The sequence below is a fragment of the Apis florea genome, unplaced genomic scaffold (genome assembly GCF_048593485.1).
Source record: "Apis florea isolate Af1SG1 unplaced genomic scaffold, ASM4859348v1 contig_3081_pilon, whole genome shotgun sequence".
In the NCBI taxonomy this organism is placed as follows: Eukaryota; Metazoa; Arthropoda; class Insecta; order Hymenoptera; family Apidae; genus Apis; species Apis florea.
The window spans coordinates 1,137,130-1,164,994 of NW_028256703.1; the positions used below are offsets into that span (position 1 = coordinate 1,137,130).

At 36.1% G+C, this 27,865-nt stretch overlaps 1 protein-coding gene across 7 annotated transcripts in view; it reads right to left on the reverse strand.

Annotated features, from left to right (window-relative positions):
* The window catches only part of LOC100865280 (uncharacterized), a 320,953-nt gene that overhangs the window by 14,124 nt on the left and 278,964 nt on the right, over positions 1–27,865 (reverse strand). For all 7 annotated transcript variants that reach the window (XM_086908754.1, XM_086908752.1, XM_086908758.1 and 4 more), the window contains 3 exons: positions 21,038–21,055; positions 1,223–1,380; positions 312–446 (listed from right to left, as the gene is read on the reverse strand). In XM_086908754.1, the coding sequence (XP_086764880.1) occupies positions 312–446; positions 1,223–1,380; positions 21,038–21,055 (311 nt within the window). The remainder of the gene's footprint in view (positions 1–311; positions 447–1,222; positions 1,381–21,037; positions 21,056–27,865) is intronic.

The window sequence follows — 27,865 nt, forward strand, 5'->3', positions numbered from 1 at the left end:
TCCGCGGGAAAAGGGAATCGACTCCGGGGGATCCAAGATTCGAATTTTCATTTTTACATTCGGCCCATTCAACATCGGCGCGATAAGGATAACAAGAGGGAAAAATAGAGGGGGAAAGTAGAGAGGTTGATATGTGTTTTCAAACAACGGCTGCTGCTGCGCCCTCGAATTTCGACGAAAGCCCGGTTCTTTATTGAAAAATTTCTTAAAGGAAAACGTAGAAAGGCAGAGGGGAATTCGCACGATCCAGAGCGATCGTTTTTAACCCGTTCTCGGGGGAACGAGAGTGGATCTTTCTTTCGACTACGTACTTGGGGCTGTTCCATTGAAGGTGTGACATTTACATGTGAACCGCAGTTTGCAGTAATTCCGCTTGTGCTCGAGCAACTCGCCCAGATCCGTAAACATCTCCCTGCAATTGCCGCAGATCAGGATATCCGGGTTGCCTGCAACGTGGAAAAATTGCGAATTGGTTTCCATTGGTCTCGTTCGATCTTTGTCGTTTAATCGTTTTTTTTCTTTTTTTTAATCGAAAGTGCAACAAGCAAGATTTTGGTTTAACTTGGAAGAAATTTAATTTTTGAAGATGCGAAGAGGCAAAGGTCTTGTCGTCCGTTATTATTTCTATTCGTTCCCGTAATTTGTCTTACAATCTTATTCCGGAATAATTGCACGCCGATCACTTTGAAGTTGAGAATTAATTCGACTTTTGACCGGGAATATTGGAGTATATCTTCGCTTCTCGTTTTATTAAGGAGAATAATGAAAGATAATTTCTTTCTTCCTTTGCCGTTTGAAATTGAATAGCCGGCTGATGCGATTAGCCACGGTAAAAAGTAAAACTTGTTAGGCACGTTTGAAACGTGAATTAAGTTTCGAACATAATTATGCTCGAATTAATGTTTAAAATGTTACGAATGTAACATGAAAAACGTGTGCTTTTATATATTTCTTAATTATTCGAAATATTATGTATTTAAAAAATGGAAAAGAGAATTGTTGCGACAATAGATATTAAATATTTAGGTAATATTTATTACCAAAAAAAGAAAAAAAATTTTTATATTTGATCTCTGGAATCAACTTTCCAATATATTTCAATTACCATATCGAACATATCTGTGTGTAAATTTAAAGAATTTAGCAATTCTCCAATGAATTAAAAAAACGATATATGTATATGTATATAAAAGAAAAAAAAAATAGTCGAAAAAATACTTACTATACACTTTAAGTTGATTCAGATCGGGTACAGTTGCCGTGTTCGTAGCGGGCTGTTGCTTCTGTTGTTTAGGATGTTGGGATCGAGCCGGTGGCATCAGCCGAGGTCTCTTCAATGGTGGCGCCAAACGGGGTGGAAAAGCGGTGGACGCGTAGTAACTGAAAATAAAGTTGGATACTAGAGTGTCACCATCCACCGCCAAGTGAATAATTGTTTAACATCGCCAGTTGAATACCTAAATAGACGAAATAACGGTTTTGGGAACGGCTTCGAAACTTTTCAGAGGTTGAAGTTCGAAGAACGATTATATTTAAAAGGATTTTTATTCGGCAATTTACACAACTGAAAAGAAGATTATTACGATCCATCGTGAAATTTTTGATTGGGAATTTTTAATTACGATAATTTAGCTGCAAAAATTTATGCAAGTAGAAAAGAAATTCGAATTGTTGAAAAAGGAATAAAAAGTGGAAAAAAAGGGAACGATGGATTCTCGCTATAGAGAAATTTTTCGAAAAGAGAGAAGAAAGTGGAAAGAAGCTTTGAAGATTGAAGCGGCGAGGTATCAAATAATAGAAAACCTTTCAAAAGGAAACTACTAAGAAGAAGCTTCGAAATTAAAAATATCTATAATACACGAAATACAACATTTCTCAAGAAATCGATTCGTTTTAACGAAATTGGACGAATATTCGATCAAAACGAATTTAAAATTAAAATCCCTCTTAAATTTCTCTTCCTTTTTCCTTCCGTTTTTATTACCCCGTGCTCGAAAGGATTAAACAATCTTCTCGAACAACGTAACACATTCTACGTATACATTTAATCAACAAATTTAAACGCAACAGCACGGCGGAACGTGTTTGCACGCAAGCTCCTTTCACGAATACTATCGTCTCGATTAAAAGGCTCTCGTGGAATTGCTCTCGTCGTCGAATTTCTAATAAAACTCGACTCGAGAACGCTTGTCTTCGAGATCGCTAATTCGCCGAAATTCCACCCATTTCCAGACATCCATTTCAGCCGCTAAGAAACACATTCCCTCTACACATATATATACATACAATATATATATATATATATATATATATATATATATATATATATACATCCAACCTCGATAAAGATTCAAAAGGCGTCCGTCTACACGTCCACCTAACTGAATTTAATCGGATGTGTTTGGACTTTTGATAAAATCGATGCGACATTGTCGCCGCTCGACAAGCCACTTCGGATACGATAGAAGCGGAAAGGGGTGAGTTTTCGAGCGAAAGACAGAGAGAGAAAGGGGGGAGGGGAATCAGAGTGGAAACAAGAGGAGCAGAAAAGAGGAATCGCAACCCCTCGTATTTATCCGGCTATGTATTTCCTCCGTCTGTCCTTGCCGCTTTCACCCCTCCGCCAAGCTTTCGTTGAAATAAAACTTCCTCTTCTTTCGCCATACCCCTCCCCCCCCTCTCCTTCCACGCTCTCTCCTTCAACCTTCTCTCCAGTCTCCTCTCCTTCTTCTCCGAATTCTCTCTCTCTCTCTCTGTTCTCTCTTTGCCAGTCTCTCCTTTTTCTTCGTTTTCATCTTTTTCCTCCCATCTTCACCTCCCTCCGTCCACTTTTTTCCCCTTTTTGTTCTCGAGAACGCGTTCTCTTCTTTCCCGTTTAACGCGTCTTCGTTCCATCCGCTTGTTTACACCTTGGAATTTTATTTCGACGTTCTCGTCGTCGAGCCAGGGCGAAATTCGTTTTCGAACGCGTTCCAGGATCTCGATCGATAACGAATTTCAGTTTGGGGATGGGGACGATTTAATTGGTGGATTATCCCCGCCCATCATCGTTTCCTTCTCAAACTCAATTGAATTTACTTACAAGATGAAAGTAAGTATCGTTGTTTCGATTCATTGGTGCGTCGATTAAAAGGAAAGAAAGAAAGAAAGAAAAAGAAAAAAAGGGGGGGGGCGGGGGAAAAAAGAACTTTTGCCCGCTTAACTAATGACGTTATTATTATTAAGTGGGAAGTTTCTCTCGCCCGTGAAGCTTTTATCATTTGTTCTTTTGTTTTCAGCCAAGTTGTTAGCGTATATTTTTCCATCCTTTTTACCAGTTTCCAGCCCAACTGTGCAAGGTCCTCCTTTTGTTTTTCCCCTTTACATTTATTTAAACTTCGCGTTTCACCAAGAGTTTTCAGATTTCCACCATTCCTCTTTTCCCTCCTTTTTCCTACCGTTATAAATTTCTATTTCATCGGTTCCCGGCCAACTGCCTAAAGCGCGTTCCCTTGTTTCGTATAAAATACCATGTATTGGATTTATTTCTATGCCGTTTTAATTTATGTAACAATACCAAGTCAAAGCTTGGAAAATATTTTTACGATAAATATTGCGACATTTTTTTTTTCTCTCTTTTTTCAATACATGGTGCTGTACTAATAGCGTTTCTATAAAAGATTTCAAAAATATTTATCCACAGTCGATACATAAAAAATGTATCGATATAAAAAAAAAAAAAAAAAAAAAAGAATTCAGCAAAATTGACAAACAATTCTATTTATTTTCATTATTAAAATTAATGGCTGCAAGACAAACAAAATCTAAAAGACCTTTGTCAATAAATGGATAAAGACACGAAGAGACCCGAGGACAAAAATATAAACTTCGCCAAACTTCGAGGCTATATTTAAAAATTTTTAAATATTTAAAAAGAAAGAAACGCAGTAAAATTTAATTCGACAGTGACAGAAGATAGAAAATAATCAGAAGATACAACATCAAGCTCCTTCAAAAAAAAGAAAAAAGAAAAGAACAAATATTAAAAAATACTATAACTGAGAGCAATATGTAATAAAGAATAAGATTAATTTAAAAAAAAAAAACATTTAAAAATAATAAAAAGATCCCAACAATGAAACCCAATCAAAATGATCAATTTGTCGACGTCACTCGAATCACCCTCCGACGCACACGAACCCCCTCACGTTTCCACACACGTTTTACGTTCACTCATTACTTCCCTCCCCCTCTCTTTCTTCCTGACTTTTCCTTCCCCGCGTTCTCAACACACGTTCCTTTCTCCCCCTCCCATCCCCCACTCCTCCGTCGCGTTCCATCCCCCGTGGCAATAGCGTGACACAAGAGACATCCACGAATTCGTGCCTTCGTGGCGTTGTTAAAAGTTCTCTCAACACCGGCAGAGTTTCACTCTGTTTCACTTTGGAACTTTCGGATAATAAGCGCGAAACTGGCGCGCGCGCCGAGAGAGAGAGAGAAGATAGGGGAGGACAGAAGAGGGGATGGCCGAGCAACAGGGAAGAGGGGAGGGAAGAGAGAGAGTATCATCTACACCGCCGCTTCCTGTCGTCCCGACTATTTTAATTTTTTCCTCTCTTTTCCTCCTCCCTCTTCTCTCTTCCTACCCTCCCCAACCATCGTCCAATTATCGGCGACCGCGAAAGTCGTCCTTTGTCGAGGCCGCGACCGCCTTTTCAAGTGCCCCCCCTCCCTCCCTCACTCCTCCTTATTTCTTCCTTTCTTCGTCTTAATGTCTGCGACCACTGATAAGAAGCGCGGCGGAAGAGGATGGAACAACAGGGAGCCACGGTTGTGCAACGGTTCCCGTCCAACCGAGAGGAGTAACGATCGTCCTTTAGTTTCGGAAGTTCGATGATTACGTCTGCTGCTGCTGCTCCTCTCCTCGAATCCTTCGCTTGGTGGCGCGTGGTAATATAACCGGAGACAAATACGGATGAGAGAGAGAGAGAGAGAGAGAGAGAGAGCCGGAGGCGGAACTTCGTTCGGTGTTTCCGCTTCCGTTTAAAAGTTGTGCGCGTGCAACAAGGACTTTTAACTAACGAATCGAGTTTCGGATCCATCGAGAATCGAAGCAAGATTCGATAGGGGGGATCGATGCGACGATCTTTCGGGAGAAAAATCATCGTTTGTTTTGCCTTGGAAAAAATTATCTTTGAATTCTTGTGTTCGAATTTTTTTCGATCGAATCGATGGATATGATTGTTACAGAGTTGAGCATTTATTTATACATCGGGCGTCGAATTTAAATTTTTGGGAATCCAAGTGGAAATGAAAATATGTTCGAGCGGAAATTTTTCGAAATGAACGAGCAATGGAAAGAAATGCGCGAGTTATTTTTTCCAGATTTAATTTCCAGTATTGTTTTCGGTTTAATTCGAAAGAGGAGGAGGGACGATTCAATTTTAAATTTTTCCTCTCCTGGAAAGGGATCAGGAATCCTTTTTCCAAGCGGTGAAAAGAAAGAGAGACAAGCCAGGAGGAGATAAACCTCTATTCGTTTAAATATAAGCCTGGCGCGAGACAGCCTGGCGGGGGACAAGGGACGACGGAATAAATCGACAGATTTTCATCAAGAAGCAACCCTGAGACAGTGGCCGTCTCTCGAAGATTCGACCAACGAGGTCTGTGATTGGCACCGGTGACAATTATTTGTTTTCCACAAATCACCGGGGAACATCGTTTTCCCTTCTCCCATCCTACCTTTTTTCTTTTTTTTTTCTTTTTTTACCCTTGTTCGTGCACTTTTAGATACACATTTAGCCTGTCCGTGACATTTCCACGCGACACCCTTTATTGGCCAACCGTTCTTTGACCTCCCTCCCTCCTCCTCCGATAAAATAAATTTCCCTTCGTGCATGAAAGGTTTCGATAATGTCAACGCCACCAATGGATCGTGTACGAAAAAATTAAGATTGGTGAATGAACGAAAAGGTTCTTGGATTTAGGAAAATAAAACAGATGGAAACACGAATAATTCAACGATTTGTGAATGATGGAAATGCAATAGTTGCAATAGTCCGAAGTTTTGTTTGGACGTTAGATTAATTGAGTTGTAGAATCGTGTTGAAATGATTAAAAAATCGTTGAGAAATTTTCTATCAAATATTCTTCTCAATCGATGAAATCTATTGAAATCGATTGAATAAAATTGTTGTACGTTATATTTCCACTCTAAAAATTTTAAAAATAAAAATCTCCTTTTCTCTTGTTATATATTTTTGTTTATATTTTATATGATTATAATCAAATTAAACTCAAACAAATTTATATAATTATCTCAAATTAAACCGAAGTTTATTATTCTCACAAATTTTAATATCATAATTACTAGCTTATTCCATGAATAACGTCGTTTCAAAATTATTTTAATATCGAAAGTAATATAAAATATCTTTGAAGATATTACTACAAGAAATTAACATCGAACAAAATTGTATCAATCCTAAAGTAAATTAATCAAGGATTTCCATTATTTAATTCCATATAAATGTCACGTACAATCGAAACCGATACTGACACGAAACTTTAAAAGATTAATCGATCAAACATATACAAAAACGAACTTAAAACGAAATTATCGTATCCGTATGGAATTGTTCAATATAAAAAGAGAAAAAAAAAAAAAGGAAATATAGTTGACAAATTGATACGATTAATCGATAGAAAATACGTGGTGAGAGTTCATATTAAGGAAAGATAAATGAAGGTTGAATCCGTGGATAACAGTGGCGATTATTTCCTCTCGATGAATCACACGAAACATTACGAAGCCATGTAAGCAAGAAGTTTCTCCATCCCTCTTATTTTCTTTCCCCGGCCGTATACTTTCAGGATCAACGGGGACCTGGCTGCGACGTTTCGAGTTATATCGTCGACAACAATGAGTCATTGTCAGAATTTCTGAAATAGAACGCGATTCACTCCCTACCTCCCTCCCCTCCTTACTTTATTTCGAGCAATTTGACCAAGTCTCGCCTCGAGCACGGGGAAGGAAATTAAAAAACGTTTGTTAAAAGGGCGTCTTACTTAAATGGCAGTTTTAAATTTTCCACTTTAAATTATATTAGCAAATTCCTTTTATGAATCGTTCAAGAGTGGAAAATATCGAGCGAATGGGGAGGGAGGGGGGGGGGTGAAAGGACTCGAGGTTGAATTTAAATCCCTTTTAAAAAATTATCCTATCACGATGGACGGTGAGAACAAGGAAACATCGTCCATTTGTTTAAACTCGATTCTTTAAGTATAATTATTCCAGTGTGAACGGATCAAACGATTAAATTATTATATATACATATATATACTCTAAATTTTTTTTTATTAATAAAATTGTTCGTTGAAATAATTCTGGAAAATCGTCCGTGTTTAAATAATTTAAGGGATTTGCGCGAATTTAATTATTTTTATTTTTTTCAAATTAAATCCTAGAAGATATGTACGTGTTTATGGGAGCGCGAGGAATTTAGTATTTTTAACAAGTTTTTCCAATCTCGTATCAATTTTCAGGTATCCTTTATCGTAATATTATAAGCCTATTAGCCGCTCCACTCGCACAACGCTTAACTTGCACGTGTGACAGCTTGCTCGGCTGAATGAATTTTAATGAAATCTGGTATTAGAGGGTTTGGGTTAGTATTTATCCGACAAATTCAAGTTCCGTTCACGTTGTTCAATCTGAACACATACAACGCGCGTGTCCGCCCAGCTCGGAGATTTAACGAAGAATCGATCCCAATGCGGGTTCACTTATTGCTCCAATTGTCCAACAAATATATATTTTAATAAAATGAAATGAAATTGTAGAAAAGTGTGGTGAAATATTTTTGCGAAGGAATTTTAAGAATTTATTTATTTTTTTTTAATAATTTCATTAAATTAAAATCGTTCAAATTGTTATAGAAATTCAAGATTTCTCTAAAAGGCTCGAAACAATAATCTATATTTGATTATCGATTTGTTGTGTAAATTAAAATTCACACTTCGCTACTCTACACTCCTGGACTCCGGAAATTGATGAACTAAAATATATTTTGAAAATTGCATTATTTGTAATCCTCTTCTCGTGACCGCGTCAACGAAATTGCTTTATCGCTGTCCCGGAGCGCAATTTTATTTTATTCTATTCTATTCCCCCCTCCTCCCCCCTCATGCTCGTGACGGTAAAGAAACTGGTACAATGTGTATGCGACAAAACCTGCCGCCTATATATTTTACTATCACAAGTATTACCACTTGGACGGTTCGTGGTCGAGAGAACGCAATCCTCCCCTCCTTCCCTCCTCCCCATGACTATAAATAATATTTCTGTCGTAGCTTTCACTGCCGTTTTCCCGCAATTATTGCGTTTCTCATAACCGATGTCATAATTCTATCCGAGTAACAGGGCCATTCGTAACTTCTGTCAGTCCAGTTCATTTTAATGTTTCCTTTTTTTTTCGCTTGTAAACCCCTCCTTTCCTTTCCGCCCTCTCCCCTCCATTTCCATTCTCTTATGAGTTTTTTCCATTGAAAAAAAAAAAAAAAAAAAAAGAAAAGAAAAAAAAAGACTGGAATTTAGTTGGAAAGAAATATATTTTTTTTGTATTTACCACAGATTATTTCTCTGTTTCGGTATTCTTTATGTTTATTATATGGAAACACCTATTTATATTCATGACTCCGTTGTTTTCTTTCCCAGTGCAAAAGATAGCCATAATTTTCCCTTCACGAGAGTTTAAGGTGCGCTGCAAGGAGCGTATTAGTCACGTGTATTAAAGCTGCTCTTTTAGCACCACTTTTTTTTTTAATACTACACACAACCTTTCAGAGGCAACGAATTTGCATAACAAAGATGAACAAGTTACCCGGAGTAAGAGAATTTCATTGTTCCGTTCTGTTTGCAAGTAAATCGTATATTATCATCAGGAAAGACATTTTGCCGTTGCTGTGATATCATTGTAAAGACATTCCCGGAATATTCTGTGTCGCTAATATTTTCTTGCACTGATGACACTTTTTTCACAATTTACAATATCGTTACACGATAACATAATATTAGAGACAGAGTTGCGTTAATTGCATTTTAGATTTATAATCTTTAAAATTTATTTGTAAATTATTCAGCAAAAATTTATCTATCGTTTACTTTCGACTTTTGAAATATAATTAATCAACGAATAATATTAACACAGACGGCGGCTATCCCTTATAATCGCATGATTTGTAATTTATAAAATTTATTCGAACAACTCTATTCTCAGAACGTAATTCGAGGAAATTTAATCGAATTAATTATTTGTAATTTCTGCCATTTAAACTTTAATATAATTAAGCAAGAGGATCCAGATAATATTTTGAAGCACCGGTTAATACGTAACAGTTATAAGCTTATTTTATTGAGATATATACGATCCATCCGCTTGAAGGGATCTCTGTCTGCTCGCGTTAAAAAATGCAATGGCACAATGACGTTATTATACGTTGATCCTTATTTCAATCGTAACCCATATACGTCAGTTCTAAATATCGAGAAACCTTTGATCAGTGAAAAGGATTATCTCTCGGTGTCCTCGTGAAGATTTCATTCCGTTGCCTGACATTCACGTGACAGTGGATCTAATAAAATTATTAAATCGATATTTGTATCGTCACGTAACGTAATGCACAATAGCGTTCTCTAGTTGTTATAAAGTCATTGAAAAGTCATTAAAAAAAAAAATTAAATATCGTATCCTTTGTAACGAGAGATAATTCTCTCTCGATCGGTGATTAATTATTTTCCACTTCTAGTAAAAAATCTTGCTTCTTTGCGAGCAAACATTGATATCGTTTGAACCAAACGCATTTCATTTATAAAAGTGTCGCTAATTTTTGTTTTACAAATTTCATATATACAAGGAAAAATATTAAAGAGAGAAAAAGAAAAAAAAAATATTCCTTAGAATATTCCACCAACTTTACGTTCCATCATCAAGTGGATCGAGTTATTTCGGAAAATGTTCAAATTCACGGGGAAAAGGGAAAGGAATTATCACGGTATTTAACGCAATATTTTGGAAAAATTTCAAATTATCACCCGAGTTTACACGGCTATTTATCATCGTACAACCAGCACATTAATCAAGGTACATTAAGCATGGATTTACGCGTACGTAATTAGAGGAAAAGAATGGAATAAGATTTCCAAGCGGAATTTGCCAAGATTCCAAGCGCGAAGGCGGGCGAAGAAGAATCAGAGAGAAGAAAAGCCGTGGTGGTGGTGGTGGTGGGTTTATACGTGCCTCCCTTTCACCTCGCCACCATCTCATCTCCTTTCACGAGGAAACTTTTCACCGTGGCCGTATGATAGTTTTGGGCCTGCCTAAGATTTCTACGAGCAATTAAAGAGTGCTCAGAAAGTTTCACCGCGGAACGATGGAAGGAATTATCGTGAAATCTCGCAGCTACTCTTTCCAACCCTTCTTATATCTCGTTCTCGGGATCGAGATTTCTTATTTGATTACTCGGACGAGATTCCAGTCTAATCCCTTGGATTATTTGCTCACGCGTACGGACCCGATCTTTGAGAATTTTTCCTCCCCCTCTCCTCTTCCTGTTTTTAAATTTTATGGAAGAAAGAAGTTGGAAAGATGAAGAAGAAGAAGAAGAAGAAAAGTTAAGTCGATTGTGGAAAATATTATTAGAGAGCCTGTATTAAGTGATATTGCGCTTGAATACCGAGAGACTCGACAGCAGGGATTTATTTCCTCGTGACAGGAGTTTTTCTTTGTTCCACGCTGGCGAAAATCAAATTACGCGTCGCCTGCGAAAGGATTTTCATCTCTTCCCGTTCTTTTAGATCAAAGGATAAGTTGCGAGTATCGCGTAAATCGTGAATTCCTTTCGCCATCCGCCATTATTGTGCCCCGTCACGGGGGGATTTTTGTCCTTCTTCCTTTTTTTCTTTTTTTTTAATAATATCCTACCCTTTGAAATCACGCGTACGAATAAAATATTTATTCTAATCTTTTCCTCCTCTCGCGTTCCCAAGAAAATGAGAATTAAATAGCGAAGAGCTAAAAAAAAAAAAAAAAAAAAAAGAAGAATCTCCTCATCCATTCCTTCAAAATATTTTCCTTGCGAAATTTATGAAAATAAAAATTGGAACCAGGAAGGAAAGAAAAATTGAAACTACGCGAAATTGAAATATTTTTTAGAACGGATATACGTGCGCGCACAACAAAAGAAGGACGATTTTTCTTCCATTAAAATAAAACAATATATCATTTATTTTTGAATACCTTTTCCGCTTAGATTAGAACGACTATTTCACGTCCCAACGAAATCAAACGATCCTTCGAAAATCGAAATTCAAATCTGAAAAAACACCCCGACATATTTTTTCCTCGACGCTGTATCATACGAGGCGTAAGAAGCGAAACGGGCGGGCGGCAAAAATCACACGGCACGGCGATAATTAGTAGCATGAACGTGCACCTCTGTCAAAGGTTGGAATCAAAATCCAACGTCTAAAAGGGGGTGGGGCGCGCTGGGCGCTGGCCGACAAAGAAACCTTCGAGCTGTCGCCGAAGAAAACGAGCAAGGTTTTGCCCTTCCCTTCGTATACTACACGTATATACACGCGCTGGTCGCCCCTACAAATTAGACGATAGGCGTTGCAGCAACGTAACGCCAAGTAGTTTGAAACTGGTTGTTAAACCAATGCAAATTACTGCAAGACAATCCTCCCCCTCCCTTTCGTTGTTGCGGGGCCGGGGCGAAAGAGGCGTGGACGTGGAACCACGAGCCGGGTTCGTCCTTTCTAATTACGTATTACGTGGACGGAGGAAAGGAGGAGGATGGAAAAGCTTAACCAAGTTTTCACGAATTAATGCCATCCTTCTCCCACCCGCGACGTGTCTGTCCACGCGAATTTCACAGGTCTCGTAACAGGTCGCGTTCGGTACTTCCTTCCCCCGATTTCGTAATCGGATGCTAAACCGATTTCGACGACGCTCCTTCCGCTGGTAAACGAGGGTGGAAGATTCGCGGTTTCGCCCTGGTGGAATAATGAAACGATTCTTTTTTTTTTAGAAGCGATCGTGATTCTGATTTTGGATTTAAAAAAGGAGGACTTGTCTCTTGGAGATATAGTGATTACGTAGTTACGATGTTTTATAGTCGTTAAAATTGTTAATTTTCCGACGAATAATCAAAATTGTTGGAAGATTCACGTTTTATCGTATCGAGTGTAGTCAATTAAAATAAATTATTTTTACGAATAGTGATTTCGTAACAATAGTTTTCGATTTTTGATGAAAATTTAATTGGAAAGCTTGTCGAAATTGTTGTTGAAATTTAATTTACGTACGTCTAACGAGGTTTCTTAAGATTCAAGCAAGATTTTCGCTGTGAAATTAGTTTTTTCTCCTCGTTTCAAAATACCGTTTTACACAGCCCATCGGAATTAAAACCGATTTTATTTCTATAATCGTAGATTTTTGTGTCTATCTCGGTAACGATCGTCGATAATATAATTAAATTACCACCGATATCGTGAAAAGGGAAATTGAGGACAATAAGCTCGTGATATAAATCTCCGTTGCTCCCAGTACGAAATAGAGGTTAATCGTAGTTGTGAAACGATACCCTGAGGGATGAATATTCCTGATTAACTCGATATCCTTTCTTGCGTATACACCAGGGTATTACACCTACATTACGTCCAATTTGTAGTAAAATTGCAGATCGTACGCGATACGCCGCTAACAAAATTCCGTGTCAGATTTAATTAACGCGTATAAAATTATCGATATACGATCCTCACATTTCCTACACGTACATTAGCGTATCGTCTTACTTCGCGTTTTTAAGCAAACTATCCTCTGTTCACACGTGTCGAGTCTTCTATTTAATTTTCTTACCAACACGTTCCAACGGAACTAATAGTCGGTTAAATAAAGTTGAAATCACGGAATTGGAATTTTTATCACGAATGAAGAGTCGTGGAACCGATCCAAAGAATCGCGATGAAGATTGAAAAATAATTATTTTTAATACAACAAAATGACAAAAATCTTTCGACGATTCTTTGATAATCGTATACGCAAAAAGGAATATTGAAAAATTTCAAAAATAATTTCCAAATCATCGAACAATTTCCAAAATCGATCGATTCCGGTCCCCTTCGAAAAAACTAATATACGATTTACTCGAAAATTTATTTATATATCGACAATTTCAACGTTGAAGATAATAAAAAAGAAAAAAAAAACACCTCCCCCTTTCGCTTTCGATCGAAAGCGAGGACGAAACGAAAGACGACATCGATCCGAATTTGACGTTCGGCGACACTTAATTTGACAGAGGGCAGAGATAGACGTCTGAAATCCGTGCACTTAATGTATGTCGATGGGGATCAAGCTTATAGGCCGGTGTGCTGTGTCGAGGGTCACGATGCATCGTGTCCAGTTAAGCCTCCTAGTCACAAAGCGATGTCTTGAGGGACGAATGTCCCTAATTAACCTGACACCCTTTGCCGTGTATGCGCGCGCCACGAGGTCGGCCAGTCGTTACGCCCGTTTCATATATATATATATATATATATATATATATACCCGATTCAATTTGTAATTAATCCTCAAGGTTTCGGCCTCGAGAAAATTCACGGGAGAGCCATTTACTTAATTGAACCTCGTTAATACGCGATACCCAGATCTTAGATGCTCACTTGCCTCGAATATCGTCGTTTCATATTGCGATTCGCTGCTCCATACAGTCTTATATACACAGTTATCCTTCCGAGCTTCTATTTTCGGAGTATCGACGTACGTAATAACTCGAGATACTTGGCAACTCTGGCCGATATCGTTGAGAGAGGATAAAAGTTTTTTTGTTTGCCTTTATTTTGTCTTCTTTTTTCTTTCGCGTCATGCGTTAAGGATAAGAAATGAAATTGGTTTGCGATATTTCGATGAAAGGTTTTTTTGATCGACTTTTCATCGATTTTCGATCCACGTTTACACTTAGAAGTTTGTGTAATTTTTTTCTGTTGGACACGAGAATTTATTATAAATGGAAAACGAGTATTGTAAATGTTGTTGTTGTTTTTTTTTGGAACGATTAGTAATTAATTTATATTCGAAGTTTAAACAAATTTTTATTTTGAAAGTGTTTTTCTTAAAATTTTTTTTGCTCGTAAATTTGTTGGTGGAGATAAGTAAGAAAGACACGAATACCATCCGTTTAAGGAATGATAAGAACCTCGGCTCGGGGATAAAGAGGCCGATCTTTACAAAGCGGGGAAGAAAAGGGAAAGAATTTCGCAATCATAAACAATGCTTTATCTATAACCGCGGAATGGAACAAGCGGAAAAAATTCGACGAGAAAGCAAGGACAAAGCGTAATGCGGCCAAGGATAATTTACCGCTCGAAGAATATTCACCCCGCCATTTCTCGGCGCATAATTTTCCCGATATAATAGTTTCCCCATAAAATCGGTTTGAATCGCAGAGAAGGGGAATCGCGATAACTCTCATAACTCTATTAGCTGCGAATCTTCTTCGATTATTTTTTTAAAACTATCTCCACGACAATCTGGAGGCCGATAAATGAGAATAAGAAAATAAATAGAATCGAAATATGTTGGTATTAGCCGATGAATTACGTACGAATTTTCTACTTCCGCGTTAAAAATATTTTTATACACAAAAGAAAAAAAGAGGGAATCGTGCCTTATTAATTAAATTCAATAATTAAAATATTCTGCGCGAACGAGTGTGGAATTTTATACGGAAATTCATGGGAATGCGTGTTTTATTAATTAAACAAATTTATTAATTTAGTAATTAGCAGAAGAACAATAATAAAGCTTCAGAATGAGTTAACGCGATGGGTTGGATGAAATGAAAAATATAGATAAAAAAGAAAGAGAGTATCGATAACAATCTGTTGCACAGAAATCTGTTTATGCTCTATACAATTTAATTTTAGTAAATTCGAATAAATTTAAGACACAAGATTTCGAGGAGGGTAAGCAAATACATCAATTTTTTAATGGCTAATAGAATTTCCACTTTACTTTATCTTTCTCTTTTCTTTTTCATAACAAGACTTATTAATTTGTGTCTATTATTTCTCGTTCACGCTTCTAATGTTCGTTCCACCAAAAGTTTACCTATCTACCTTCGAAATTAACGATTTAAATTTCCCTAATTTTAATATGCTTTTAATCGAATTTTAAAGTAAATTACGTGATACAGGTATTCGAATTTTAATTTCTAATTATTATCATTGATACATACGTAAAAGGATATAGAAATATATCAAATATTTGCATAAAAATCCACGAACGATCCTTGTCCGTGAATAAACTCGTTCGTTGATCCGAATCGTTCTAAAAATTTCCAGAACGATAAATTAGACGTGCACATTTCCCGAGTAATAATTTCACAAAACACAATCCTTGTACAAAGGGAAAAACTTTATCGATGGAAAAGAAACAACCCTCTCGGTATCTCGATTACAAGGGGATGGTTTAATAAATAAAACTACTCGGTGTTCGAATATTGGTTTCGAATATTTTTTTCTTTTTTATTCTCTGTGTATGCACGCAGGCCACACCAAATGTTTCCTTCCTTTCTTTCTTTCTTTCTGTCTTTTTTTTTCTTTTTTTTTTTTTTACATCGATCGAAATAAAATGCGCACAAAATCTATACATATATACAGCTTTGAACTTTACGATCGTTCCCCTCAATCTGTAATCATTAAACCGGACAGGAATTCATACGCTGTTTTTAATGGCGCTTTTAACGCTGCTTCCAGCGCACGACTTTTAATCGTACTCGCTCCCCGCCCCAACCCCCCTCGATACAAGTTTTAAACTGAAATGACCATTTTTTTGCACCGTTTTCAGTTCATATGAAGGCACGGATTCGCGAGCACTCGTCAACATTTAATTTTAGTAAGTCGTAACACCGGTAATTTCGCTCGAAAACCAACTGTTTCTACGCACGTAGGCGAGGGCGTTTAAATTCGAAATATTATTCGTTCGATAATAATTGCACGTCTACTCATTTCCTACGTCATTCTTCCCTTTTTGAATTTTATGAATTTTCGTTCATCAGTTTTTGCAATCGATAACTTTGAGGATCTTTGAAGATTCTTCTTTAGAAAGAAATATATATCCGAATGCCAATTAATCACTTTTCGTTAACACAGAGAAAGATTTAAAAGAACGAGCGTAAAATATATATCTACACTTTTCCTATTTGTTCTCGTATCCAAAAAAAAAAAAAAAAAAATACACGTATTCAAAAAGAGATTTTGAAAAAGGGAACATCGCGTTTCCTCGATTTTTATCCCCCATCCTCTCCCCTCCTCTTAACAATTGGAAAATGCCAATCAAAATATCTCCAACAAGAACCGTCCACCAACCGCTTCCCTTAACAAGCATCGTAATCGACATTGTCTCTCTCGAGCCAACATCGAGGAAACCGGGACCAAGAACAACAACTAAACACCCAAGTGATTTTCGAATACAATTTCCTTACTCCTCGACCGGTGAGGTGAGACGAAACCGATACCCTCGCGTATACCGGTAAGCGTGCAAGAAAGTTAATCGAACGCCAATCCTCGAGATCCATTCCGACCCGTCCTCGCCATTTATCGGTTTATTCAGAAACCATAGAATTTCTCCCTGGTGGGAAAAAAAAGAAGGGAACAAAACGCGAAGAGAAAAGCCTCGAAATTGGCCGCAGAGAGAGAGAGAGAAAGAGAGAGGGGGGAGGGAGCAAGCAAAAAGCAAAAACAAAAGTGAATTCGGAAAAATAGGGAGCAGGACGAAATGGTGGATGGAGAAGGAAGGAGTGGGGGGAAAAAGGAAGGAAAAAATATGAAAAGCAATCAATTCCTTTTTAGTCGACGAGCACAATGTTCGAGGACCGCGTGTACCGCGTGTCGCTTGTGGCGATTTTAGATGCCTCGTGTGCGTTACACGTTGCCCGTGTGTTATATACGCGTATGGTATACGTGTGTGTTTTCTATGGCGCGCGTGTTGCATATTTAAAGCAGGGCGCAAGGATGGAATATAAAGTCCTTTGGAAAACGGGGATTAAAAAAAAAAAAAAAAAAAAAAAGGGAAAAAAGGAAAAAAAAAAGGAAGAAAAAAATAAATAAAGGGCGGTGTACAACACGGCCGCGCAAGAGAGGAATTAATAAAGCAACGAGAAGGCAACGTCACGTGGTTCGTGTTTGAACACGAGAAGAAAAGGGCGGGATGTGGACCGTGGATGTGTTTCCCCGTGGCCCACGGTTATAATTCCGTTCCAACCCTGCTCCCACCCATACCTGAGAGGACAGCTTATGACTTTTATTCGGCCCTGTGTAACAAGCGTTCCAGCTTTTGCCACCGCCCCCTCTTTCTCCAGCCCGGTCACGAACTGTCTCTGAATCGCAACAATTAAAGCAAAAGGACAGTGTTGGAGGGGCGCGGTCGCATGGACAACGCTTCCATTTCTCCATTCCCCCCCCCTCTCCCCCCTTTTTGGATCTTTTTCGCGTGCCCTTTCATTCGATCGCCGGTGGTTGGCCACCATTGCGTGAAGATGCGTAGCGAGATGGACGGTGCATATATCGGTATACACGGGTTACAACGGGAGTTACGTTGGTATCGTGAATTGGTGTTGTAATTAAATTCGCGAGCCGGGGCGTTGGACGAAATTACATTTTTCGCGCGACGTTGCATTTTATTTAATATATATTTCGCCACGCTGTGGATTTGCAATATTTTGAAATTTGATTATATTCTTAAGAGAGTATACGTTTCAGAGGATCTTTATATCCCTGTATATAAATAATAAACGAGTAACGAATAAATGGCGTGGAAGCCATTAGTTCGATAAAGAAACAAACGTTTCTCCATCAAAATGTTCGACGATAAAATCGATAAAAAATACCATGGAAATTCGCCGCTTCTGTATATACGTATATCGAGCTCGCTATCTCTTAACCTTTGGCCCACGGTGTCACAAACAACGGTTCTGAATTACACGGAAATTCAGTTTCTCATCCTTCGATGCGAGGAAAAATGCCGTTTCACCGCCGCGGGGGAGTTGGCGTTGTGTCGAAACATAGAAAGGCAGCCACCAGGTTGCGCTTTAATAATTATTATCCATGGTCACGTGAGCATAACAACGTTGGCGTGTACCTCGCTTTGATAATCGCACGTGCATCGCCTCTTTAAGTTTCCACTTCCATTCAATCAACCCGGTCCTTGTTCGCTTCTTGGACGAAGCGAGCGGCCGATTAATTGGACGAATACCTCGAGGGTGAAGGAGGGGCGAAGAAAGAAAGGGGGAAAAAAGGAAGAAATTAAAAAAAAAAAAAAAAAAAAAGGAAAAAAAAAAGAAGGAAAAAATGATCGCGTGCAGTAGGCGAATAATTAAGCGCTAATGTATCCTGTCGTCGAGGGTGTTTGCTCGCAGACTGACTAATCAACCCTTGCATGCTTCGTTTGCCTCTATTCAAGGAGGTGGAGTCCGTGATTTCGCGATGCGACCTCTCACAAAGACCGAACCTGATACCGCTCCCATTTTCAGTTTCCTTCTTAACTATTGAATCATCATCCCCTTCGTCCTTCTCACTTTCCTTCGCGTTGTCCTTTCAAATTTAATTCTCAAATGTTTAAAATGTTTGAACTACCATTATTACTCACTGGAAAATATTAATTATTGGAGATTTCGATGTTCATCGAAATAAAGAAATTTTTAGTACAAAGATACAAAGATTCAAATTTTTATTATTTTTATATGAAATGACGCAACTGCAAAATTCAAAAGAAAAAAAAAAAGAAGAAATTCTCGACACTAAATAAAATGTTGCTCCATCATTTCGAAAAATCTTTTTCTATCGAATATTTTTCTTATGCCTGAATCGATTCCCCCTTCAAAGTTACAATTCCGCCACTCTGTCAAATCTTGATCTCGAGTAAAAGGATGCCACGATCGTAAGGGTTGAAACAATAAACCTTTCATAACCCTTTCATCTGCTACTTTTCTCGTGTCCAATTTGTCGAGAGAAGATGCACGGAAGGATTTTCGATAAATATTAACAAATCCAGAGCGAGGAAGGATACATCCAGCTTAAGTCAACGCAAGAGAATCCGTTGCATCAAAGTGGTGCTCGCGTTCGAGATAGAAACGCGTGTTGATTTCGTAATGTTTTATTTAACCGGGTTGTGCTTTCTCGTCGTGTTTAAAAAAAAAGAAAAGAAAAGAAAAAAAAAGAAACCCGCGTCTCTTCGCGGGCGGAAATACCTTTTATTCGTGTGCACATACGTCTTAGAGAAAGGTCGTGATATTTTCGGTATTAGAAAAGTAGAGCTTCTTAGCGGTTTCAAGAATTTCGCCGGGAGCTTTTTTAAACGGACAGAAAAGTTCCTTTGAACGACGATAGATCCCGCTTCTAAAAATCTACTCGCGCAGTTCACTCGAACGCGATTCGTGTTTGAAACGGTGTTATTTTTTCTTTCTCTCTTTTTCTTTCTTTTTTTTTTTTTTCCATTAAAATTCGTTTGTCGAAACAAGGAAAAGAAAAGAGAGAAGGAAAAGAGAGCAATGTGATGCAATGTCGATTTATTTGAATCGAACCTTTTTTGTTACGTTCGAAAATTTGTGAAGTTTTATGTGAAAAAGAGATTTTATTAAATTTAATTAATCAGACATATCTTTTGACAGAATTGTTACATAGAAATACCGATCAATGGAAGTTACTTTTTTTTACAATATAATGCAAATGGAATGGAATAATCATTTCCTCCATTTCTAAGTTCTCAATCCATTATTATTTTCTTCCATTTTTCCAATAGAATTCACATTTTTCTCTATTCTTCGCTCGTATTCTAGAAAGGAAAAAAAAAAAAAAAAGTTTCCTAAAAGATCCCGAATTAAATAAAGACAATATTTTTCCAATTAACAATTATTATGAGGGGGGGAAAAAAAAAGAATCGATGATAAAGATAAATATCGATTATTACGTGGGAAAAATTGGAATCGATGCCAGAAGTTAATAAATGCGTTCACGCATCGGCGCGCGAAAACGATACACGGAAAAATAAATTAATAAACTTCAATATTGTTGGCGATATTCCTCTTGCGTATCGCGCACACGAGGCAGAAGTGAAACATTCGTGAAACGGGGCGAGATAATAATTATGATTTACGGTCTGGTAGTTATAATTCCAGCATCGACGGCAAATTATGCCCGGGTTTTTGAAAATTTGAGCGCGCGCGGTCATCGCGCTCCCGCACCAGACTTCGAAATGTTTTCAATGGAAGGAAATCAGCTTAACGTGATCTTTTACGCGCACTCGGCGCGATTAGCACTCGTGGAAAAATTTTATTTTCGAAACGAGTTTTGTAATATCGAATGTAGTTTGGAAATTTATTTATAACGGAATACACGAAGGTATTCGAATATTTTTGCATCTTTTGATGAAATTTTAATGAAAAATTTTTGATCCCTTTAATGAAATTTCGTGAGTGAAGGATTATGGATTATATACGAAGCGATTGTTCTTTTTTTTTTTTTTCTTTTTTTATCGAAATATCATTTGGAGGAGGAAAATTTTGAAATTAAATGTAACTTTGCCAAATGGGGCAAGATTTTGAATTACAAATGTTCAGAATTTAGTGTTTTGTCACTCTATCATAAAAAAAAAAAAAAAAGATTAAATTGGTAATTTGATGTTTGGAATATACCGATTGTATCTTCTATTTTGGATAATATTAATATAAATACGAAATAGTATTTGCTCGTGATTCAAGCGTTAAATAAATAATACTATATTTTTCAAACACTCTACATATAGAAATATCATTTCAATTTCCAGTGTTTCGTCTCACGCCATTTCAAATTTTCTTTTGTTTTTGGATGAATTATGCGAATACGAGAAATATTTTCATTTTACATACCTAGCAATCGCAGAAATAGAGGATACCGTGTTTTTAAAACTAGAAAGGACAAGCAAGAAAATTTGTATCTCCACTCATGATTCCCACTCACCTGTCGTAGTAGTAGTCCCTGAAATCAGAAAAAAATATTAAAATATTAGTGGAAGAATTTTTTTAAAAAAATTATTCGCAATAATTAGCGAATAAACTACTTGTTAAAATATTAATTAATTTATACATCGTTCGATATCACGAATTAAATTCTTTTCTTCCATATTTACCATACAATTTTCACGATAATTTAATTAAAAGCTTTTCCTCCTTTCGAAGATATCCCTATTTAGATATTTCGATCGAATATCTGGGGAAACAAAAAGGCGGAAAATTCAATAAAATCGATATGTCGTTTTTTATGCAGTCAAGCACAAAATAAACACGAGCACGGGAGAAATATAATATTTTTAAGCTTTCAAAAAATACGCAAATAGAGGGGAACAAAGAGAAAAATGCACGATCATGTTTCGCGATGTCGAAACGAGGAACCGGTGGAATGACGATCGACAAACGTTTCAACGGACGTGATCAGAAATTACCACGTATGTACAATAGACGAAACATCAAACGAATTCCACGAAAATAGTAGAGAAAAAACAATTCGCGCATATTACTCGCTGAAAATAATAAAAAAATATATCTATTCATTCCTTTCGAAAGTATCTATTTTTGATATTTCATCTAAAGGTTAGATAAAAATTTGCGAGGAGTGAAAATAGAAATTCTCTATAGACAAATTATATGTATATTTGTACATATAAAATATGTAAATAACAAGATTTTAAGATTTCAAGAAAACAAACGGATTTAATTTAATTTTCTAAATTAAATTTCTCAATTTCTCAATCACAGAATCCAATTACTCTAATATTTTGAGAATTAAACGACACGTAACACGAATACCTTGATAAACAATATCAAACTCGAAGAACTAAACAACTCTTCTTTCTTCTCTAAAATTTATTTTTTTATTTCCAAAAGAATAAAAATAACACGTCTCGCTCCTCGAACGCGTCATTATTTTATACACACATATTGGAACAACAATTGCGTTAGAAGTTCAATTTCCATTAACGATCGAATCGAGACGTAGTCACAGTTCAATCACTGTTTAGTGCTTCCTGAATCCAGGGGAAGCGCGCCGATAGCGTTCAGGTTCCAGTCACGTTTCAGTATAGTGAATGATGTTTCAAAGGCGATCGAATCGTGACTAAACCGCCTCTCCAAGTCAAATCGAATGCAGCGCGACATTTACCCCTTTTCTGCATTTGAAATTCGGTGATTTAAATGCATTCTGCTCGCATCCCTCTTAAACGCCACGGTGGCGAATTATCCGCATCAGATTCTTTCCACCAGATCTTATTTTCTATTTTTTTTTTTTTTTTTTTTTTTTTTTTTATATATATCTGACGCTGCAAACGTTTGGTGTAAATAAGAAAAATTTTTATATATTTAATTTTGAAAATATCTTTGAAAAATCGAGAGAGATTTATTGAATTTTTTACAAAGTTTTTTACGATTAAACAAATTTGATTCATCCCCATTTTATCAATAGTAGGGTATTAAACGGATCGTAGCGTGCAACAGATGTTCTTAAATATCCAACCAAGTTCACCGAAATGGAAAAATCAAAGTTGACCCGGTGTCGGCTGAACGATGGATTCAATGACGCGAGTTCATTTATACGTCGCCCCGGTTATTGATTTGTTCGGGAAGGTTTTCGAAGAAATTGTACTACGGCTTTCGCTAAATCGATTCCTTGCATCTTTTACGTTAATAGACCTCGCAGCTTTTACATTCTTCCAAGAAACGTGGATTGCAGAAATAGAGTCGTGTATGCTTTTGAATCGAAGTTCTACTTTTTATTTAATTTTTCCTTCCTCTACGAAACAACTGCGTAACGTAATCTACGCCACGATCGTCTATTATTATTTCGTTTATTTTTCGAATCATTTGCGAATAATATAATTTTTCTAAAAAAATTAGGAAAAAAAAAAAAAAGTCGATTAATCTCAATTGAAATTCAATCTTTTATGGTGGAAATAGAAATCGCCTCTTTTCCTTTTTCAACCAAAAATCCTCGAAAGATTCGCCACTATATATTTATAAGACGGTTAAATTTTCCTTCGTTTTACGCTACTTAAAGTTATCGTACGTTACCTGTGGGGATTACCGTGAATTACACAATCCTATGTACACGTGTCGGTGATAAAAGTAGGGGAAAGAGGAAATTAACGAAGGAAATGAAATGGAAATAGGGATATACGAATTTTCAAGCTATTCCGATTACATTTTAAAGCATCAAGAAATCGAATAATGAAATTTTCATCTTTGTTGTATTGCGTATCATTCTATTAATTTCGTTTCTTGAAGTCGATTGAAAAAATTTATTCACTATAATGCAGATATTTTTAAATAATTATTGTAAACTATAACGTTTCATTCGGTGAAAATTTCGGCTCTCTATATCGAAAGGTATTCGATATATATATATATATAAAGTATCAAATTTTGCAAGCAGGGCAAATACAATTAAAATGCTATTTTGCAAATTTCGATACACGTCATTTTACGTCATTATTATTACGGATAAGTGTACAATTTTAATCACTGGAAATTTCAGTTTTCTACGATGGAGAGCAATCAATATATGTATCAACGAAGTATCAAATTTTATCAACAGCGATGCGAATGCAAATACAATTAAAACGCTATTTTGCAAATTTTTGATTATTATAGATAAGCGTGAAATTTTATTTATGTGTAAAATATCAAATTTCGTCGACCACAGTGTGGAAACTGTGGAAAAATAATTCAAAAAAAAAGAAAAATCTCTCTTTCCATTAACGTTGAAACGTCGTAAAATGATCAAGGGAAGAAAGAAAGAAAGAAAAATTCGACTTACGTTCAATTTGATAATTATCGATATCGTTTCTCATAGTTTTTTTTTTTTAAAGATACGCGACAAGTTTATCGATAAATTAACTATTATTCGCTTGATCGCAGCGCCTCTTTGAGGATGGGTCTCCGATTTAAGAGAAAATTGCCAATTACTTTACTCCCTCTAAGTACTCGAGGCTGATACATTCTGGGCACCGATACTTCAAAAGACGAAGACCAAATAAAAAAGACGCGTGGTGGGCAAACAGTTAAGAATTATTAAAAACGAGGGGATAGGAATAAACCTCACTCTCTTCGAGTTCGAAATAAAGCAACTAATTTTTTAAATTGAAAACTTAACGATTCGACCACCTCGAACACATGGATCAGAAATTAAAAATTACAAATTTCAAACAATATTGCAAAGTTCGGTCGGCACGAAACGCGAAAAAATTTCTACGTTAAATTTATATTTTTATAATTACAATTAACAACTGAATTGAACTAACAAATCAATTACCTCGAAGATAAATAGAATATAGAAAAAAAAAAAAAAAAGTTAAAAATATTTTCGAAATGAAAACATTGCAAAGTTTAATAATAAAAATTTACAATTAAATCACAATTTACAATTAAATACCAACTAACGATCCAATCAAAGATTAAAAAAAAAAAGGAAAAGAGATATATAAAAAAAAAAAAAACATTTTCAAATGAAAATATTAGAAAAGTATTTTCCATATTCGCTTAACATTTCCATCACCAGATCGTCAAAAGCAATAATTCTCTTTCTCGTCACATTTTTAAAATACATTTTCATCGCCGCTCGACAAAACACTTGGCTTGGCAAACGACTCGTTCAGGTATTGGCCCCGACGTTTATCGGTTTAATTGGTATACAAGGAAGAAAATTGCGGATAATGAAGAGTAGAAGGACGATAATCGAATTTGTGCAACGATCGACCGAACCGAAAAGTGTTTCGGTCAATAAACGGTCCATTAGTTGCTGTTTAAATACACGATTTCTGGCGTTGAAAGGAAGAGAGAAAGAGAGAGAAAGAGGAGGAGAGGGGAAGGAAGGAACGGTTGACCATGAAATGGCAACGAAAGGATCGACTTCACGGAAAATTGCCAATTACTTTGATTGCTTCGCCCTCCGTTTGAAAACTCGTTTCTGTTTGGCAATACTCGCCACCAGCCAATTTCTCTGTCCATCGAACATTAATGTAAAACGCCGATGAAAAACATCTTGCAAGACTTTCCGGATTATAAAAAGAGAGGCGAATTTTTCGCGCTAACTAACGATCCTCTCCAAGAATTCCTTGAATGTTAAACGCTCGATTGGGCGCGCTGCAGATAATTTATCGGCGGATTTGCATAAGGTCGAGAGGTGAAATAAAAAGTAATTATTAATATTCTATTGATTGCCGAGATAGTTTTCCGGAATGAATGAAACGAATTTTGAAAATAGTGAAAAAAAAAAAAAAAAAAAAGAGGATTGCTCGAAGAACTTTTAAGCACAATTAGTTCTCAAGTTATTTAGAGGATTGGGAATTAAAAATAAAAGTTAGAACATCTCTAAAATTTCCTTCCTTCCATTCAATTCAATTCTCCTTTGAAATATATCTTTCGATTATAATCAACAGAAAATATTTAAACGAGATATCTTATACATATATATTATATCATTGTTATTATTTAATGTCGAAACCAAAGTATTCCAATTGCACTTAAAAAGTTCTTATTCTTTCTTCGAAAGATTTTCAAATTCAGCTAGATCATTTTTCTAAACTTAAAATTTTATTCCTAGAAAGCTATTATGTCTAAAGAAACTTTGATTATTAACACAAGGATTAATTATTTTTCTATCGAAACTATTTAATCTCTTGTTTTTTAACTTATTTATATTAAAAAAAAAGAAAAATTACCGATACAATTTTGAACGAACCCAAATATTGATTCGGTTTAATCAATTTCCAACAAAATAAATTTAAAAAAAAATGGAAATGGCTTCGAATTAAATCTCCTACTTCTATTTTCTTACTTATAACTCACATTGCTTCGTTATTTTTTCAAAGTGTGAAAAGAAATATCGATCGAAATAGCGAACGAAGATAAAAAAAAAAAAAAAAAAAAACGAAAGGAAAAAATCAGAAACCTGCAAAACGATCGCGAAATTCATGACCCAGAATATCTAGAATATTATTCTCTGGTCGAAAGCGCAACTACGACAGTTCCGGTTGTACAGCGATTGGACACGAATAGCAAAATCGATTGACGATTACTGAACCGCATAATTCGAAATACAGGATTCATCAAAAGATCCGAATTTTATTCGACTATTACTTGATAAATTCGGGCGAAAATGTCGCGGTGAAAAGAAACACGGTATCGATCAAGCAAGAGAGAGAGAGAGAGAGAGAGAGAGAGAGAGAGAGAGAGAGAGAGAGAGAGAGAGAGAGAGAGAGAGAGAGAGAGAGAGAGAGAGAGAGAGAGAGAAAATCATCAATCATTGAAATATAATACTTGATATCGTTACGTTAAAATAATATGAGAAACAAAAGCGACGAATTTAAACGAATAATTTCACATTCTCGATGAAAAAAACATTTACATCGTACGATTTATGGAAAAGTTAAAAAAAAAAAAAAAAAAAAAAAAGAAAAAATAAACGAAACGACATGTTATCTATTGTTCATCGTCTAGTTTTCAGCATTTCCATCATTATAAAGAAAGGAAGGAGCCAACAATGGCGCGTGATTTAATTGGAAAAATGATAGACGCGATGAAATTAGGAAATTGAATAAAAATAAAATTGCTTTTCAATTCGCGTGTTTGCCAAATGTCTTTTTTTTTTTTTTTCATACATTACTTTTTTTCTTTTTTTAAACATTCCTCTTTCCTTTGTTATTTCCCTCTCATCATCGATAAATTTATCATCCGAAACGATGAATTCTCTCTTTTGATTTAATTAGAAATTCGAAATTCGCATTCAAAAGGAAAGAAAGTAAAAAAAAAAAAAAAAAAAAGATTAAAAATGATGGAAAAATATTTAATTATAAATTGTTAATAACTTGTCGAAATTGAAAAAGTATTCACGTGTCTTAACGTTCGATCGAAAATTGAGAGCAGAATACGGCACGGGAGTGGGAAAAAGAAGGGGAAAGATACGGGGGATGAGTGAAAGAGAGAAAGAGGGAGAGGGGGATGTGGAGGAACGGTTAGGCGGTGTATCGAAAAATGACGGTGTAATCATGGGCCCGATTGTTCCCGACGAATTCTTTGTCATTCAAACTTTCGGTCTTTACTTTGTACAGTTTTTTAGATGAAAAAATATGGCCTGTCCGCGATTTTTCATCATAGCTGTTTGAACGTGAAAACGGAACAGGAGGAGAACACGGCGTATTTAATAGTGGAAATTTTCTTTTTACGTGCACGTGTTTTTGGCATGCAATATAACTTTTTGCTATTTTTTTTTCTTTTTCTTTTTTTTTTTTCGCGCGTATAAAAATCGGAAACGAAGAAAAAATATCATGCAACGTACGTTTTTCGCGTAACGATAAATTATCGATAAATTTTTTGGGATTCTTCTTCTCCGGGAAATTTGAAAAAATTATTTTGGAAAATACTTTCGAATCTAATTGGATCGATGTAAATTTCAAAATCAGAATTTTAAAACGAAATGATAAATTGCACCTTTTCTCCTACTTGACTTTCTATTTCTTAAACCTTATGTCGAAATTCTCATTCAATAGCACGTTCTGGTAAAATAATTCCGAACTTAAAAAGTATCGATCGATATCAAACGTAATAAAAAGGTACTCAGGTGCTAAACTATCGAATAAAACTCGAAGAATGATATAGAAGAACTCTAGTTAATTCCTCGTTTTCGATATTTTTCATTCTCGAAAACAAGATCGAGAGTTAGAGATATCAAAATTCAAACATCTCAGCAAGATAATTTTTCAATTGGATAAAACTCGTTTCAATCAAGGAAAAAAGAAGA